Below are 16,412 nucleotides of genomic sequence, written 5' to 3'. Positions count from 1 at the left end.
GATGTGTGTGCTAAACAAACTGTGCACCGAACACTTACTGTCCCATCCAGGCGCGTGCATGCAAGTGCATGTGCGTCTCTCACCTCTCTATGACGTAGAAGTTGTCTCCGTCCTCGCCCTGGTCGATGACGTGCTCCTGGGGCTGCACCTTCAACTCGAACATGGCGTCCAGCACCTCTGAGAACTGCTCCTGAAGGAGGAAGAGGAGGAGGAGGAGGAGGAGGAGGAAGAGGAGACGGGAAGGATGCCAGACAGAGATAAGATAGAAGAATGAGGAGAAATGGGGAGCTACTTACTGCTGAGGATAAATAATAAGTTAAAAAAAAAAAAAAAAAGTCGCTCATGCGAGTGCTACTCCTGAAGGCAGATGAGATTAGGTTTAATTATCCCAGAGGAGAGGAAGCAGCGCAAGGAAGTACACAGTGAGATTGGGGGGGGGGGGTGGACTTTCTCTGTTCTTTATGTCTCATCAGGACATTCTGGCCTCAGATTTGATTTCACAGAGGCTGAGGGCTGTGATTTACAGTGAGTCAAGCCTTTGAATGGACATCGGGGGGGGAAAAAAGGGGGGACAAGACAAATTTAGTACAGAAGAATCTAGGACACAGAGGGAGATAGTGTCTTGAAATAATTTCTTCCACCATCAGAAGTTGGACATATTTGTTTGTTTTCCACGACCCTGGCATCATCTGACCCGTGCAGAGAATAGCTGCTTTGTGCCGGTGTGTCTACTATACAATAGGTTTTTTTATAAGCTGAGCAACAAGTGGGATTTTGTGTCAGCTCCGTGCAAGAGTTGTATCACAAAAATCAAATTTAGATGATCTGAGAGGGATTTCTGCTCCGAATATTTCACAGTTCTATATTTGGGAGCAAATTATGTTTTTTTTTCCCTCCTCTGAGATTTCCAAAATAAATTCTAAAAGGAAATAAAAATATCCACAAATATTCAGCTTTGTCTTTGGCTGTGTGAAAAGTCAGACCGTGTGTGTTTCCTGTTCGCTTGCAGACACCACGTGTGTTTCTTTTTTCTCGTGCAGCTGTGACCACCGTCGATGGTGTGTCGGCTTTCTGGTTGCTGCAGTGCTGGCCACGTCACGACGCCACTGCCAATTACTCGTCACGGGACCAACAGAGCGCAAGCAAAACTACAAAAACTCAACACCCAGCCGCGCTTCCTCTTGCATTGATCACAAGGGGACATAAAAGCATTCGGCGCGGACTGCGGAGGATTGCCGGCCAATTAAAGACAAATTAACCGACGCCTACGTTCGGACCCCCCCCTAGCTCAACTCCCTCTTGTGCCTTTCTGCATCTGTGCGCCTGTGCGCCTGTGTGTGTGTGTGTGTGTGTGTGTGTGTTTGAGATATTCTTTCACCTACCTGGTCGAGTGTTTTGAAGAGCAAGATGTCTCGGCAGGCCTCCTGCAGTCTGCAGCGCTGCACGTCTGTTTTTGGGTGAACCACTCGGGGCTCCGTGTCCTCGTCCTCCTCGTCTGGGTTAAACGCCTCCGCGCACACTGTGTATTGGAGGGGTGGGGTGGCATACAGGCTTTACACACCGCTGCATTTACATTTACAGCCGTCTGATTGCGGCGCAATGGCCTTCAGCAAATGATCCCCACACACACACACACACACACACACACACACACACACACACACACACACACACACACACACACACACACACACACACACACACACACACACACACACACACACACACAGAGCAATACTTGACAAAAAGGATTTGAAGACGCTGCGTCACCAGGTTCCAGGCTGATCTGTGCACATTGCACAAGAAATGAAATGCACAACCAACTGCGTAAATCAATGCCAATGTGCATGATTTCTATCAGTTGGTAAGTCGGCATCAGCCGCACTGTGAAGATTTTGTAAAATTGTAGTTTTGGCAGGAACAGCCTGTGTTTCTGCAGAAGGCTGCAAACAGAGAGCTAAATGTACTGTTGTCTGGAGAACTTTTCTGGATAAAGAATCAAACACAACCGCTCCTCTGAGGTCCGGGAGGAAAATGAATGATTGGGCACGAAAATGAATGTTCATCAACAGTTCAGAAACGTTTTTAACAAAGCACTACACTACAATAACTGCAATCACGATGTTCACTTTGGCAATCTTATCAATGCAATAAGAATCGTGCAGGAAGACAACAGTTGGTTAAATGAACATTTTTCTACACGGGTAGTAAATCTTATTATGACAGTGTGGTGGCAGGAAAGAGAAATTCACCTGTAGATACTGTGAGGGTCGTAATATACCTAGAACAAGTTACTTTTAAACAACTCTTTTGGACCCTCAACATTATTTAAGGGTTTAAGTGATGTGTTTCTTGCACATTTTACTTATCGCCGCTTATCAATGAATCATTAATAGATTGATAAGGTCAATCAACAAACAACTAATGAATTAACTGATAATTTGCATCCCTAATCACAACTGTGCATCGAGTGACTTCATGCAAAAATGAGCAGCCCTCTGACAAACAGACTTGCGAAAAACGCTTCCGCAGATTCCGCAATGGTCAGTCGGACCAAAGACCAACTTTAGAAAATAAGGGGATGCAACGGTGCGACGGACGGCAGCTGCGCTCGTCACAATGTAAACGTGGAGGCAGGGTGTCCGTTTCCTCGCGGTTTGAGGTTTCTGCTCACACGCACGCGCGCACGCACGCAGCACGCACGCACGCACGCACGCACGCACGCACGCACGCACGCACGCACGCACGCACGCACGCACGCACGCACGCAGGCAGGCAGGCAGGCAGAGCACAGGGAAAGGTAAGACGTTACACACAGAAGCCAAGAGAGGGATATTGTGTAACACGAGACCTGCGGGAGGAGGCCACATCATTACAGCCGAGCCCTGAGGCGGCCCAGATGTGAGGGAGCGACACACAAGGCGACACATTTCACCGCACTGGTCGACCAAGTACTGACAAGGTCATTTTGAAATTGTCACCACCGATCTGTGTCTCCTCGGACTCGGCAGGCAGACACACACACGCACGCGCGCACACACACACACACAGGGTGGCAACTGGCGTGACGGCAGACTTCGCCGTCTCTGCGCTTCTGCGTTATCTTTCAGCATTCATGCCGATCGAGTTTGGAACAGTGTGACCTGTGGAGCTCCCCCCCCCCCCCCCCCCCCGCCCCCCGGCTAACTCCTTCACCTCAGCCTGATCAGGCTGTTGAATAAAAGACGAGCCGAGCGCAGAGCTGTGACGCAGGCGTCTGGTTAATTAAAGGCGAGCCGGAGCGTAATCTCAGCCGACGGCACGACGGGACCCCAGAGCTCAGCTTTTACTATGACGGAAAAAAATGCAACACGGTTCCTGTTGGCCGTGTTCCTCGCTGGAGTTACAAGCACTAAAAGTCGTAAAAGCTGCAAAAAAAAAAGAGGCGTGCAGGTCCATCCAAGTGGTTTTTAAAGAGGAAAACTGCTTGACTTTGTTGCACTGCCAAAATATTGATTTGGGTAAACGGCCAAAGTCATATCTGTCTTATTTACAAACAGGGCAGATTTAAAACTAAATCAGAGTTAAGTATGTTAACGAAAGTAGATGTGTTTCAGAGTTTCTTTTGGTGAGAAAACAAAACAGTTTTATAATGTCAATAATTGGCTTAAGTGTTTTTTGTTCTAAACACTTTGGTGATTCTTTAGACTTGCAGCATTGTCACACGCTTCTGCATTTTGGCCACAAGCAACTCATTCTTAAAAATAGAATAAAATAAAAGCCCCGTCGTTAGAGCAGGGCGATACGGCCTAAAAGTCAAATCCTGATATATTCAGGCTGAATATCGATACACGATATATATCCCGATATTTTTTTCCCACAAAGTGAGAGTAAATGTTCAAAGTGGCTTTGAAACTGGATTTTTCAGTCAACAGTTGCAAAATATAAGGAATAAATAATTAATAGGTTTCTTCACCAGGGTTGTGAAGTGTTAAAAATAAACACTGTTTTTTAAATCAAGGCTCTGTAAGGTGCACATTTGAAAAAAACGATCTTAAATAAAAATAGCCTATAAAAAAAAGCCAATCTTTTTCTGAAACAAAAATATCATATGAGAAAAGTACAATACCAACATTTTTCTTAGTTTGACAACTTTAACTAAAACAGTTAAAACACGAGCAACAAGGCAAACACAAACTCCCTGCGAGTCCTGCAGCACAGCAGACAGAACCAGGACAAACATCAGCTGACACCCTGAGCATCGTCTGAGTGCAGCCCTCTGTGACGGCCGACCACACTGAACTACTCGTATCGAAATATTAGAGGGGCAATGGCGAGCGTGAGAAAACCGCGACTTTGAGAACACACACACACACACACACACACACACACACACACACGCACACACACACACACACCACACGACGACGACAATCCCAGTGGTGTTTGACATGCTGGACGTACACAAACACGCAAACCAGGAAAACACAGGTTGAACATTGTTTGACATCAACGAGTTGGACACAAAGCAGCCAGGCTGCCACTTAGCCTCGACACGCAAAGTGGGACACACACACACACACACACACACACACACACACACACACACACACACACACACACACACACACACACACACACACACACTTCTGCTTAGTGAGCCACTTACTTAGTGATGTATGCAATGTTGTCCCCCAGTGTGGATTACACTTCTGAGGGACATGACGTCAAAGGCAGGCAGGCAGGCACACACACACACAAACACACACACACACACACCTCGGGCATCTTACCTGACACTCTCCTGTTGAATCTGCTGGGCGGTGGAGCTGTTTGGAGACAAACAGAGAAGACAGGAAGTGAACATTAGAGCCAACTGGACAGCGTCACATTCTACGCATTCTTGCCCCACGCGCCTGCCCGCCCCCCCCAGTCGCTTTAAAATCCGGGAGAAGGCAGACAGACAGACAGTGAGTCAGACTGGCAGACCCGGCATTGAAGGGAGATAAGAAGGTAGAGAAAGACGGGAGCAGAGAGAAGGAGCTCAGTGCTGTGGAGGGGCCTTCCAAAGCCTTACAGGGATACATTGTGTTCGTTTGAGGGGTTGCAATTACAGATCCTCAGTGTTTCAATTCAAAATTATTTTCATCCGCGAAAGCCGCCGTGAGTGGCGGGCGCCTCGTCGCTTCACCTCCGTAAACAGCGGTGCTCGGCGCTCACAACGAGACAAATTGAAAACTAATAAGCAAGAAAACAGGATGAGAGTCAACAGCAATAACCGGCTGAAGCCGCACACACACACACACACACACACACACACACACACACACACACACACACACACACACACACACACACACACACACACACACACACACACACACACACAGAGAGCATCATAGGAAACCTTGTGGTTCTGTGTTCACTTTACCAGACAAATATTTACGTTGCGGGGAGATCAGAATGAAAAAGGTGTCGCTGTGAGAAGACAGCAGTCGCACCGGGGGCGCCACATCTGACGTCTTCTCAGCTTTAAGGTTGAGCATCAGAGGTGTTACTACAGGAGAGGCGACGGCAGAGCCGAGGTACGTCCGCGCCAGCGAAGCAAAGCAGCGGCTGCGGGAGCTCCTTTCACCATCGCTGCAGTTCAGCCTGCGCGGGAGACGGAGCGTTCCCCATCTCTGGGGATTTCATTCACGTGCACGAAGCGGGGAAGAGAGGCGGGAACAAATGCCAGCGGCCAATGAGGTGGCACCGGGATGCGCTCGCCCTCCGCTCTTCACCGCGAGAGGAAGTGCTTTCTCCAGTTCCGATAACGCTGCCCACATTTACTGACGCCATTGTTTACAAACTCGCAGCCGCTTCCTGTTTTTTGGGTCAAATATAAAAACCCCAGCTGGAGTTTCCTCCGACTACTCACAAGGGGAGGCTGATTGGTCCTGCAATAGTCAGACCGGCTGAAAACTATTTGGATGGAAACATTTCGCAACCTGCGTACAAAAAAAGAAAAAAAAGAAGGAGAAATCGGAGGAGTAAAAACACTGATAAACTAAATAAAAATGGCGCCTCTCTGAGTCGTGACTCCTGCTTTGTATTTGGGCTCCAGAGGGAACAGTCTGGGAAAAAAAAAAAAAAAAAAAACAGATTGAAAACTGAAACGCTCTAAGAATCGAAGAGAAACTGAAATGGACGAAAAAGAAACCCGAAAAAACGTGTTTTTTAATGTAGAGTGAAGACGAAGGCGACAAGAAATCAAAGTAAACCACGTCCCACACGGTCACGTGCCAATGCAATTATGTTTTCCAGAGATTAAAAAAAACAGGCAGAACACACACACACACACACACACACACACACACACACACACACACACACACACACACACACACACACACACACACACACGTCTCTTTGCAACACATCAGCTGAAGCAGGTTCGAGCTCCTGGTTGCGACTTGGGGGCCACTCGACACGAGGCAGCGTTCACCCAATAAGAGTCAGAAACGCGGCTGGATGTGACAATACATCAGGGCTGCTGGAGTCGCGGCCGAGCGAGAGAGAGGGAGGGAGAGGGAGACGGTTGCACGCGTGGCGTGTGCACACGTGTGTGACTGCTTGAATTCCCGCTCATCTCTGAAGCACACCGTGCGAAGGTGCAACATGGTGATAAAATGTCGGCGGAGCCAGGATGAGGTCAGGGTGCTAAACACCTGCTTTCTAACACCCAGCTGTCACTAGAGGCCAAGGACAAGGCTGCTTCTCGTGCACACACACACACACACACGCGCGCGCGCGCGCACGCACACACACGTACTTGTGGGTCCACTGCTACCTTATTACCATCTTGTCAGAGCCCATTAGATTTGGACTGTGAAGACAGCGACTTGGGGTGGGGGGGGGGTGAGGGCGGGGGTCACACACACACACACACACACACACACACACACACACACACACACACACACAGTCCAAGTCCAAGGCTCCGCCCACCGGCGGAGGAGATTGCTTGCCTCTACTGACGACGGCGATCAGCCGGCATGATATTGGGCCGCCACGCTGGCAGCCAGGCAGCATGTGTGGAATTTCTATGTAGCGTATTTTATTCCTAGGCTTTTTTGTGTGTGTTTACCACCTCGTAAAACCAGTTGAACAGAGTGAACATAGCAGTGGGACGTCACCAAGCCAAAGACTTCATACTTCACGCTCCATCAGATAATGAAGTGGCCGCATGCAAACAATCCGGCTCTTTTTGGTTTCGGACAGCCTAAAAGAAAACGTGTGTGTGTGTGTGTGTGTGTGTGAGAGAGAGTGAGTGAGAGCGAGGAATGAGAGAGAGGGATGAGAGAGAGAGAGAGAGAGAGAGAGAGAGAGAGAGAGAGAGAGAGAGAGAGAGAGTGCAATAGGAGGTCACTACTCGTGTCTTTAGTTCAGGGGGTGGGCAAACTTTCAGACTGGTGGAGCCACAATGGGTTCTAAAATGTGACAGAGGGGGCCCGCAGCAGCAGCAGATGGAGTGAGTGTTTTGCTGAGCCACCTCATAGGAGGAAAAAAAATATATCATGGGATATGTAGAAAACAATGTCAATTGAAAATGAACAAAGAAAACCAAAATCAGTGTCTTTGAAGCCCCATGCTATTTATCGCTTTATTGAAATGACTCTTAAATTACTGAAACAATGGACGAAACGCAGCTATTTTGCGATTTACTGACTATTAAAATAATTTCTTCAAGTTCAGCGGGCCGGATTAAAAAGCGTAACGGGCCGCATATGACCCCTGGGCCGTAGTTTGCCCACCCATGCTTTAGTTAGTTCCAAGTGACTTTGAAAACTCCAACAGCTTTACGATCATGTTTGGACGAAACAAACTCAGACAAAAAACAAAACAAAAACAACAACAACTTTAGATCACATTTTCTCTCTGTGATATTTTCCTGAGGCTGGCTTCTGTCCCAGTGTGAAGCCAATTTTCTCTGAGGATACAAAAAAAAAAAAAAAAAAAGAGAGAGAAAAGTCAATGAGGTGTGCCCCCCCCCCCCCCCCAAAGTGCTCAGAACGGAGAAACGCTGCTAGTTTTCGCTGAAGACGCTCGCACCGACGTCGTGACACAAGACAATGACAGCGAGGCCACAAACCGTAAACAAAACAAGCGGTCGCCCCGACGATGGCGAGTTGACAACACGCAGAGAGGTCTGCAGGTATTGTACTCAATTAAAGGAGGGTTTTCTTCCCCCCCCCCGCACTCGCAGACGAGAAGATTACAGTTTTTAATCAATTGACATAAATGTATTGCGGCCGCTCGCAGCTGTGTTGCTCGCGTGTTGCCAGGGAAACCGCGACACACCGTCGGTGTAAACAGCCGTCCGGCAAGTTTCAACTTCCACTCCGTCACACAACACGCCCAGCAAAATTGATTACGTCTCCAAAAAATTTCAGATTAATCCTTTTATTTTTTTTCGATTTAAGAAAACTTCCAAGCGAGGGTTAAAAAAACGAATTTTTGTAAACCCAAGATAAATTTGCTTTCATTCTGGTTTTGCACTCCACACAGGATGCCTAATTAAAAACAGGGAGGCCTGAACCTGGCAACCAAGAGCATCGTGGCTTCAGCCTCCGACTGATTAGTCCATTCATCATCCCCCTTTCGGACCAAAGGAACACGTACGATGCGATGCGCTCGCATGAGTCCAACTCTATTCTTAGTTTCTCCGGCTCGCTCCTCCTTTGTCATTTATTGTATCCCTCGCCCCCTCAGCTGCCTCGGAGGAGCAGACCTTCCTCCTCCTCCTCCATATTGCTCCCAGAGCCCCCCCCACCCCCCCCGCACTCTTTTCTTTCCTCCACCAGTGCCTGCTTTCTCATTCCATCTCCTTCACCTTTAAGGAATAAATCTGTCCTTTGGTGACTTCTACTTCCCATGCCTCCCATTTGAACCGTGATCCTTATTTTCTTTTTTTTTCCTCCAGTGCTGTAAAATGTTTCCGCGCTGAAAAATGTTTAAATTATGCAGATTTGTTTTGATGAATAATTGAATTGCTAATCGTTTTTTTTTTTTTTTTTAACACAATCCAATTTTTATTTTATTCTTCTATACTTTTCCAATAAATAATAAATTCCGCCCTGCAAAAGACAATTTTTGGAAGTTTTTAAACCTATTAAAATATGCGCATTTAAAATGTAGTTTTGGATGAGGCGTATCTAGACAATTTTTCTATTTTTTAAAAAAAATAGATGCAGCAAAAATCACAGAAAATCTGTCATTTAACACAATTACATGGAAAAAAAAGAGAATAATCGAGTCAACGTCCTCGTTTTACCTAAATCCCCTGCTTTTTATTTTCAGCCAGACTCCCTCTCTCACTTTGACAACCCCATTATGAGTAAGAGGACCACCTCCAGGGAGGACGCATTCCAAACAGCTTAAATTGACTTGTTTTCATCCAAATCAAACTCATGAACAGGTCAGATCGCTGCAGGTAATGTTGCAAAAAGGGGCACGAAGACCGACAAACGGGCACACAGGCAGAGGAGAGGAGCTGCACAGAAAACCAAATCAAACTCCATTCATTGACTTTTAAAACGCCTCCTTTCACAGTTTTGTCCAACAAGAGTTTCTCTCATTCGTGACGGTGAGCGAGGACAACCGAAGAGTGCATCATTCACTTCTGGTTCCTTTTTGTCCCACTTTTCAGAAAGTGTGCGCTAAAAAATGTTAACGTTCTAGAAATGTGTGAGGAATTGCAGTCCTCCAAAAATGCTATCCAAAGATGTCTTGCTTTGTTACTTGTTTGTTTTTCTTCCTTTTCTAACTGATCGTGCAAGACCGTTCCACCAGGAATGAAACACACATATTTGAGGGAGCAATGCGAAAACAATGTGGGACTTTTAATCAAGTCTAAAAAGTGTAGGACAAATGAAATTATTTTTTAGCCCTCTCCATAATTTGTAAATCTAAATATCTGCTCTGTATGCTCACCTAAATAACATGGCTGGCAAGATGCTAGTTTTGCTTTTCGTTTTGCATACCGTTTCTGGAAAAAGAATCAGCTTATGGAACAATCTGAACAAAAAACAAACAAACAAAGAATCCAAATCAAACATTACATTTAGACGAATAATTAAATCCAATATGTTAAAGAAATATAATAAAATATGTTAGTAATGTTTGATTGTCACATCATTGTCATTTTTTGTTGTATGGTATTATCTGAACTGTATCTTGGGAAATGAAAAAGAAAGTGACTGTGTGTGTGTGTGTGTGTGTGTGTGTGTGCGTATTTATTTATATATATATATATATATATATATATATACATATATATATATATATATATACTTATTTATTTTATTTATTTATTGTTTGTTTTGTTTGCATGTTGTTGTTTTTTAAATTACGTTCTTTTAAAATTAATTTCTGAGGATAAAGTAGCAGATCCAGTATAATGAGATTAGTCTTCTTTCCGCTCCCTGTCATTCTAGACCGGAGAACGTTTGTATTATTTATATTAAAATGTTTTACTTTTCTTTTATTATTATATTATATTATATTTATTATTATTATTATTAAAGAATAAATGAATGAATGAAAAACATGGTGTAGTTCTTCAGAAGAACGCCGATTCGATCACTCTTCAAAGTCAAAATTACATCGCATATTACACATATTGCCAAACTTGTGACTTTAAAATTTCAATCTCTAACGTTTGAGCAGAAACGAGGGGAATCTGTGAAGGCAGGAGGCGTTCGCAGTTAAACAGATGACGTTCAACACGTTCTGTTCCGAAGTTTTGGATGTGTGTTGTTCGCTGCCACGGTGGGCAAGGCAACGTTGGTTGTCGGTGGCGTGCGAATGGACACACGTGTGTGTAAGTATCAGCGCGCACTCGAGCGCTCGTACCTGCTATTGTGATTTTTTTTTTTTGCAAATGTGTGGGTGTTCAAGTCTGAGTGTGCAACATGTGAAGTGGCCTCCCAACAGTCATGTGTCTGGGGCGGCGCTGAGGTTTTAATGGTTGCTGTATCAAGTGTACGCCTGAAGTTGCCTTGGCAACCCAACACAAAGAAGATCCCATCACCATAACAACTCTACCCCCTTCACCCCACCACCCCCCCACCCCCCACCCAGCCACCACCCCGGCCCCCCCTCCCTTCACTCTCTCCATTCCTCCCAATACACCCACTCACTGCCATGACAGTATTAACAGATGGGAAGAGAGAGAGGAAGAGAGGAAATGCAGGGGACAGAAAAAGATAATGGGGTGGTGGTGGTGGTGGTGGAGAGCTGGAGAGGGACGCGAAAACAAAAAAAAAAAAGAAGGACCAGGAGGGGTGGCAGGGAGAAATCTATTGTGATGTGATCAAAGCAAAAGAGAAAGAGAGAGGGAGAGAGAGAGAGAGGGAGAGAGAGATCAAGGCTAATGGGAGGATGATGGGAGTGATGAGCTGCAGACTAATGTTTGAAAAAAAAAAATGAACACAAAGGCTAAAAATCCAAAAGAGATTCCTTATGCGTGTGTATATGCAAGAAGAGTGTGATCGCATCTGAAACTGGAAGAGGCCAATCATGACCCCTGCTTGCTGGAACAAAAATGATCAGACGACAGAGCGGAGACTGAAAAAAAAAAAAAGGGAGCGAGTCATCCGTCCCAGCCTGGTGCCATGCATTGATTTCCCTCTTCGCCATCCTCAGTGTGTGTGACTCTCTGCCTGCTCAGCCCATCAGCCACCAGTGCGTTAAACCAGAGCCTGGGCCGAGTCGCTCACTGCACCTCAATATTTACATTTTGGAGGGGGAAAAAATGAGTTCTGTTGGGAGGCAAGACAGCCGAGACAGAGCCAGACAGATCTGGGTGCCGATTTAATGAGGACTAATGGGGTTCTACCCTCAGCTGGCAATTTGTTCCGAGGGCGTTCTAACCCCCAAACAGTAGGCTTGAACTCTGTTTTTCGTGGGTCACCAAAACTTCACGTAGAATTTGCTAAAACTCAACTGTTGCTGTTGATTTTGGTTTTGTGTCAATATCCCTTTTCACTGAACCCGTCTCCAAGCTTCTGGTTATGATTTTGCGACGGACGAGCTCCAAGAGGAAACACCTGGGATATACACCAAGCTGAGTGTATAATCCGTCTTCAGACCTGTTGCTGCTCACACCTTTTTACTAGCCTGCTTTCACGGAACATAAACTGCAAAAGATACTGGGGGTGCGGGGGGTGAATGATAAACTATTTGGATATTTTAAGAGACAAATCTGATGACTATTTAATATTTTTTTTCAAGAGAGTGAAATCGGGGGAAAGTGCCAGGCCATATTTGGAGATGGAAGCGCGATGTTCCCAGTTATTCCAGCGCTGCTCTCACAACAGTCACGTAGAACAAAATGATTTGACTGACTTTAGCTGCCTGCGAAGAGTTATTCGCTCTTCCCAGTTGCATTCTTGTTTCTTGTCCATTAGTGGAAAAGAAATTCTAAAGATTTATGCATCTGGTAAAGCCTTGGCTGCAGAAGCCTTGACTACAATACTAAGCTTCTAGTGTGATTTGGCTGCGTGTGTTTTTACCCTCCCCCCCTCCTCAACGCACCCCCCCCCCCCCATCCCTCCTCCACCACCACCACCACCTGTTTTTCCTCCCATCATCTGCCCACAATGGCCCTCCACGCTTTACCCCTCTCCTCTCTCTCTCCACTCAAGGTCCGATTGATAAAGGCAGGGTCAGATGCGGAGCAGAGAGCCTCCCTCACGTGTTGCCTCCGCTCCCGAAGCCAACAGCCCAGAATGTCACCGGCAGCCCGCCGCTGGCACGCGCTCACATGGCGCCTTAATCATGAAGCGCGAGCAACAGCGGACAGAGAAGCACACTCGTACAGTACGTTTGTGTGTGTGTGTGTGTGCGCGCGCGTGAGACAACAAGACACACTTGCCTGCACACAGAGAGACAGACAGACAGACGCACAGTTGGTGAGCTGGAAAGCAGACTCAATAACATATCATCAGCTCTAGTCTCCTACTGCACCACCCACGTATCCATAGAAATCCCTCCAGAAATCTGCCTTTTAAAAATGTGCATGTGCAGCTTGTTTACACAGAGGGGTAGAGACCTGGGAGCGGTGGTTCCCCTCGCACAATGAAAAAGGATAACATGAACGTCATTGTCGAAGTGATAATTAACCATTTCCCATAAACAAAACAAAATGAAAAACAGCAGGGGAAAAACTGAAGTGGTATTTGCGACATCCTTCTCTCGGCGCTTGCAATGTCATCAAGTGGAGCTACTCCCCCATACTGTAGCAAGGCTGAGCCAGAACATTTTGATCATGATTCCATCATAGCCATATATCTTTTTTTTGCCCCCCTCCGCCCGCCCCCTGCACTATTTCATCTCTTTCCGAGACCCATTCCGAAAGGAACAAACATAAATCGCAGGCCGGGCTGTCCTCCTCCCCGCAGAAGATATATCCAGCCCGGCTGTATATGTCAGTGGGGTACACGTGCTGACCTAAGCAGTATTAACTGCAGACACCACGGCTCACGGTACAATAAACCCGGCGCGCAACACACGCCATTCGAATTTTTGCGTGCAATTTGCACAACGTTGCTGATGCAGACTTTGTGCAGAGGCGGCGGCATAAAGAGCGGAGGCGCCGACGGCAGAGATGGCGCATGAATATACAGTCACGGCGGAAGCGACAGAGACACGCGAGGAAAATGTGGCCGAAGAGGAACTGGAGCGCGGTACAACACCGGTGTTATGTCCATACTGGTCCTCAGTTTAATGTGTTTCCTCACCAAACAGCTGCAAATGTGCTTCGCCACCGCCAGCGGATTCGTCAGAAACTCGCAAACATGCACAACATGTTTACTGGCGGTTTCGCTGTCGTAGTCCACATCTACCACAGCGAATATACTCCTGTACGTAAGCAGTGAGCACCACGTGCTAGTGACCCACGAAAATGGGATACGGAAATTTTCGTTGAGCTAGATTTTATTTCACCCGAATTAAAAAAAACTCAGTAAAACATCGATCAGCTGTCTACCTCTGTGAGCTACCGAGGCTCACAGCTAGCATGGCTTTCTTCAGGTATTAGTAAATGATATAATATATACAGCAGCTGCTGCCAGATGCAGATCGTTCAACAAAAACATAACACAACAGCATTATCACATATCGCTTGTTATGCGAAAATGTGTCAGCTTTGCATATCTGTAGGCAATCAAATTCTACTGAGTGACACTGCACTCTGCAAAAAAAAGAACTGTTACTAGTTAAAATTCAAAGGGAAAGTTTATTTCCTGGTGTGAATATCCAAAACTGCAAACCAAGCATGAATTGAGGATAGATTTTCCATTTGGGGGAAAAAAAAAAGTGATGAGCTGCAGTCATGTTGAGAACACTTTTTATGGCCTTCTCAGCCCGTTTGTTTTGCCCCGCTGCGAGTGCTGCGTGCACGTTCTCCAGACCTCACCCATATTTGGCGGAAAACGCATTTAATTTCTTTCGAGCCAGGGTGCAAATACAGACTCGGAAAACAAACCTCATCTGGTATACAGTCGCGCTGCCCAGCACGCTAGTCAGTATTGTAGAAAGCACTAAAGAGAGTCACTTGACATTATCGCCTTTAGAGAATGCGCTGTGGAGTGTCACTCTGAGATAAATGGATTACCACTCACATTTAATGTCCTTGGTCGTGGAATTTGTCTCAGCGTCACTGAATGTCTGATTTGCAAAAATAATTTGGCGTTCAAAAAAATGATCAACGGAGAACTGTGCCACCGAGGACACCCTTTGTTCTGCTTTTAAAGGGAAAGCGCAATCAGAGTTAATTTTTGCTGCAGCTCATGTGTGAAACTTGTCACAGTTTCTTTTTTTCTTGGTGACCGCCGAGGGCTCATGGAACAACTCGGAGCGGGAGAAGATGACTGCTTGCGGAACCCGATGAAAATTTACGATTGATTTAAACCAGTCGCCTGGAGGGTTGGCCTGTGGACGAACTTGGCGTCGGAGAGGAAATCGGACCGATCCGGCTTACGGTGGCGAGTTATCAAACATTTTCCATGACCCTTGATTCTAAACCAGGGGTGGGCAAACTTTTTGACTGGTGGGGCCACAATGGGTTCTAAAATTTGACAGAGGGGCCGGAGCAGGAGCTGAAGGATGCTTTGGTGACCCACCTCATAGGAGAAAAAATATATATTGTGGGATGTGTAGAAAACATGTGCTTTAATGAAAAAAAAAAAGCTGTGTCTTTGAAGCTACAGGGTACTGGGCTCTGTATTTCATCCGTCTATAAAGATGGATGAAATACAGCTATTTCATGACTTACTGTTAAAATAATTACTTCAAGTTCGGCAGGCCGGATTAAAAAGCCACATGGGCCGCATGTGGTCCCCGGGCCGTAGTTTGCCCATTCTCATGCCCATTCTAAACCCTTTGCTTCCATTGCGTCCCTTTTAGTTTCTGGGTCACGGGGTTCAACCGCCATGTCTGCACAGCTCAGTCCGCCGTTGGTGGCGACCGGTGAGAGCTGGCAGACGGCAGATAATAAACATTTACATGATAATAACATCTTTGTGTCAACTGCAGGTTGAAAAAAAAAAAAAAAAAAAAAAAGTAGTGCCATGCAGGTATCAGGGCTGCTGATGCATCATGTCTGAGAGGTGTGGTGCGTCACGATAGCGTCAAATTATACGTGTGGAACAACGTGTCAATTACAGCCACCGGCCATCTGGGCAAACCCCCGGTAAAGAGACTTGGAACACATGACCAGGCGCGAAGCTAAATAACGCAAAATGTATTGAACAATAAGAGGATCTTATGCTACGCCGCTTTTCATGCTTAATTATCCTCAAAGGGAGTCAATGTGTCATCGGCACAGCGCGTTTCTTGCCCGTGGCGGTATCATATGAGAGTCAGCAGGGAAATGACATGACATACCTTCGGAGCCAACTGCTAGGGAATAGTGGCCAAGTGTACGGCAGCGGAAGAGCAGCCACAGAGAGCGAGCAGGCGTTTGACTTTCATCAGATCATTTGAAAACACCAAACAGGCATAAAAATAAGTGCAGAGACCATTTTAATATCATTTCATATATGTATAACAGAATACATAGAAGTTGTAAATGTATTAAATACTGCACAAAGCCAGGCACTCCTCTAAGGCTATGGCTGCATTACGTACTTGTTTTCTCTCTTTTTTTTTTTTTTGCCAGAAAGTGATTTGATTTGAATCAAAATGAGCAATTCCTTTAAAACGTTGCACCTGCGTATATCAGAATATTGAAAGCAGTGTTTGTATTTAAGGTACATTAATAAAATCTATGTCTGGAAATAAATTAATTTCCTCATCCGCTACTCTGGAAGCTGGAACCGCCTTCCTCCTCGGTCACCCCTACCAGCTCTTCCAGGGACACCCCTAGGTGTTCCTCAGCCAGCTGGGAG

General features: G+C 46.1%; 1 protein-coding gene and 1 long non-coding RNA gene across 4 annotated transcripts in view; one reads left to right on the top strand and one right to left on the bottom strand.

The window, feature by feature from the left end:
- LOC142888133 (uncharacterized) overlaps window positions 1-16,412 on the top strand; it is an 85,275-nt gene that overhangs the window by 49,836 nt on the left and 19,027 nt on the right. The window lies entirely within an intron of this gene.
- Window positions 1-16,412, bottom strand: part of prkar2aa (protein kinase, cAMP-dependent, regulatory, type II, alpha A) — a 33,482-nt gene that overhangs the window by 4,309 nt on the left and 12,761 nt on the right. For all 3 annotated transcript variants that reach the window (XM_076026172.1, XM_076026170.1, XM_076026171.1), the window contains 3 exons: window positions 4,773-4,808; window positions 1,383-1,519; window positions 84-190 (listed from right to left, as the gene is read on the bottom strand). In XM_076026172.1, the coding sequence (XP_075882287.1) occupies window positions 84-190; window positions 1,383-1,519; window positions 4,773-4,808 (280 nt within the window). The remainder of the gene's footprint in view (window positions 1-83; window positions 191-1,382; window positions 1,520-4,772; window positions 4,809-16,412) is intronic.

This window comes from Nelusetta ayraudi, unplaced genomic scaffold (assembly GCF_046127955.1).
Source record: "Nelusetta ayraudi isolate G7.1 ecotype Tasmania unplaced genomic scaffold, CSIRO-AGI_Nayr_v1 ptg000019l, whole genome shotgun sequence".
NCBI lineage: Eukaryota > Metazoa > Chordata > Actinopteri > Tetraodontiformes > Monacanthidae > Nelusetta > Nelusetta ayraudi.
Note: the sequence above shows the minus strand (reverse complement) of the source record. Positions and strands in the feature narration are given on the sequence as shown.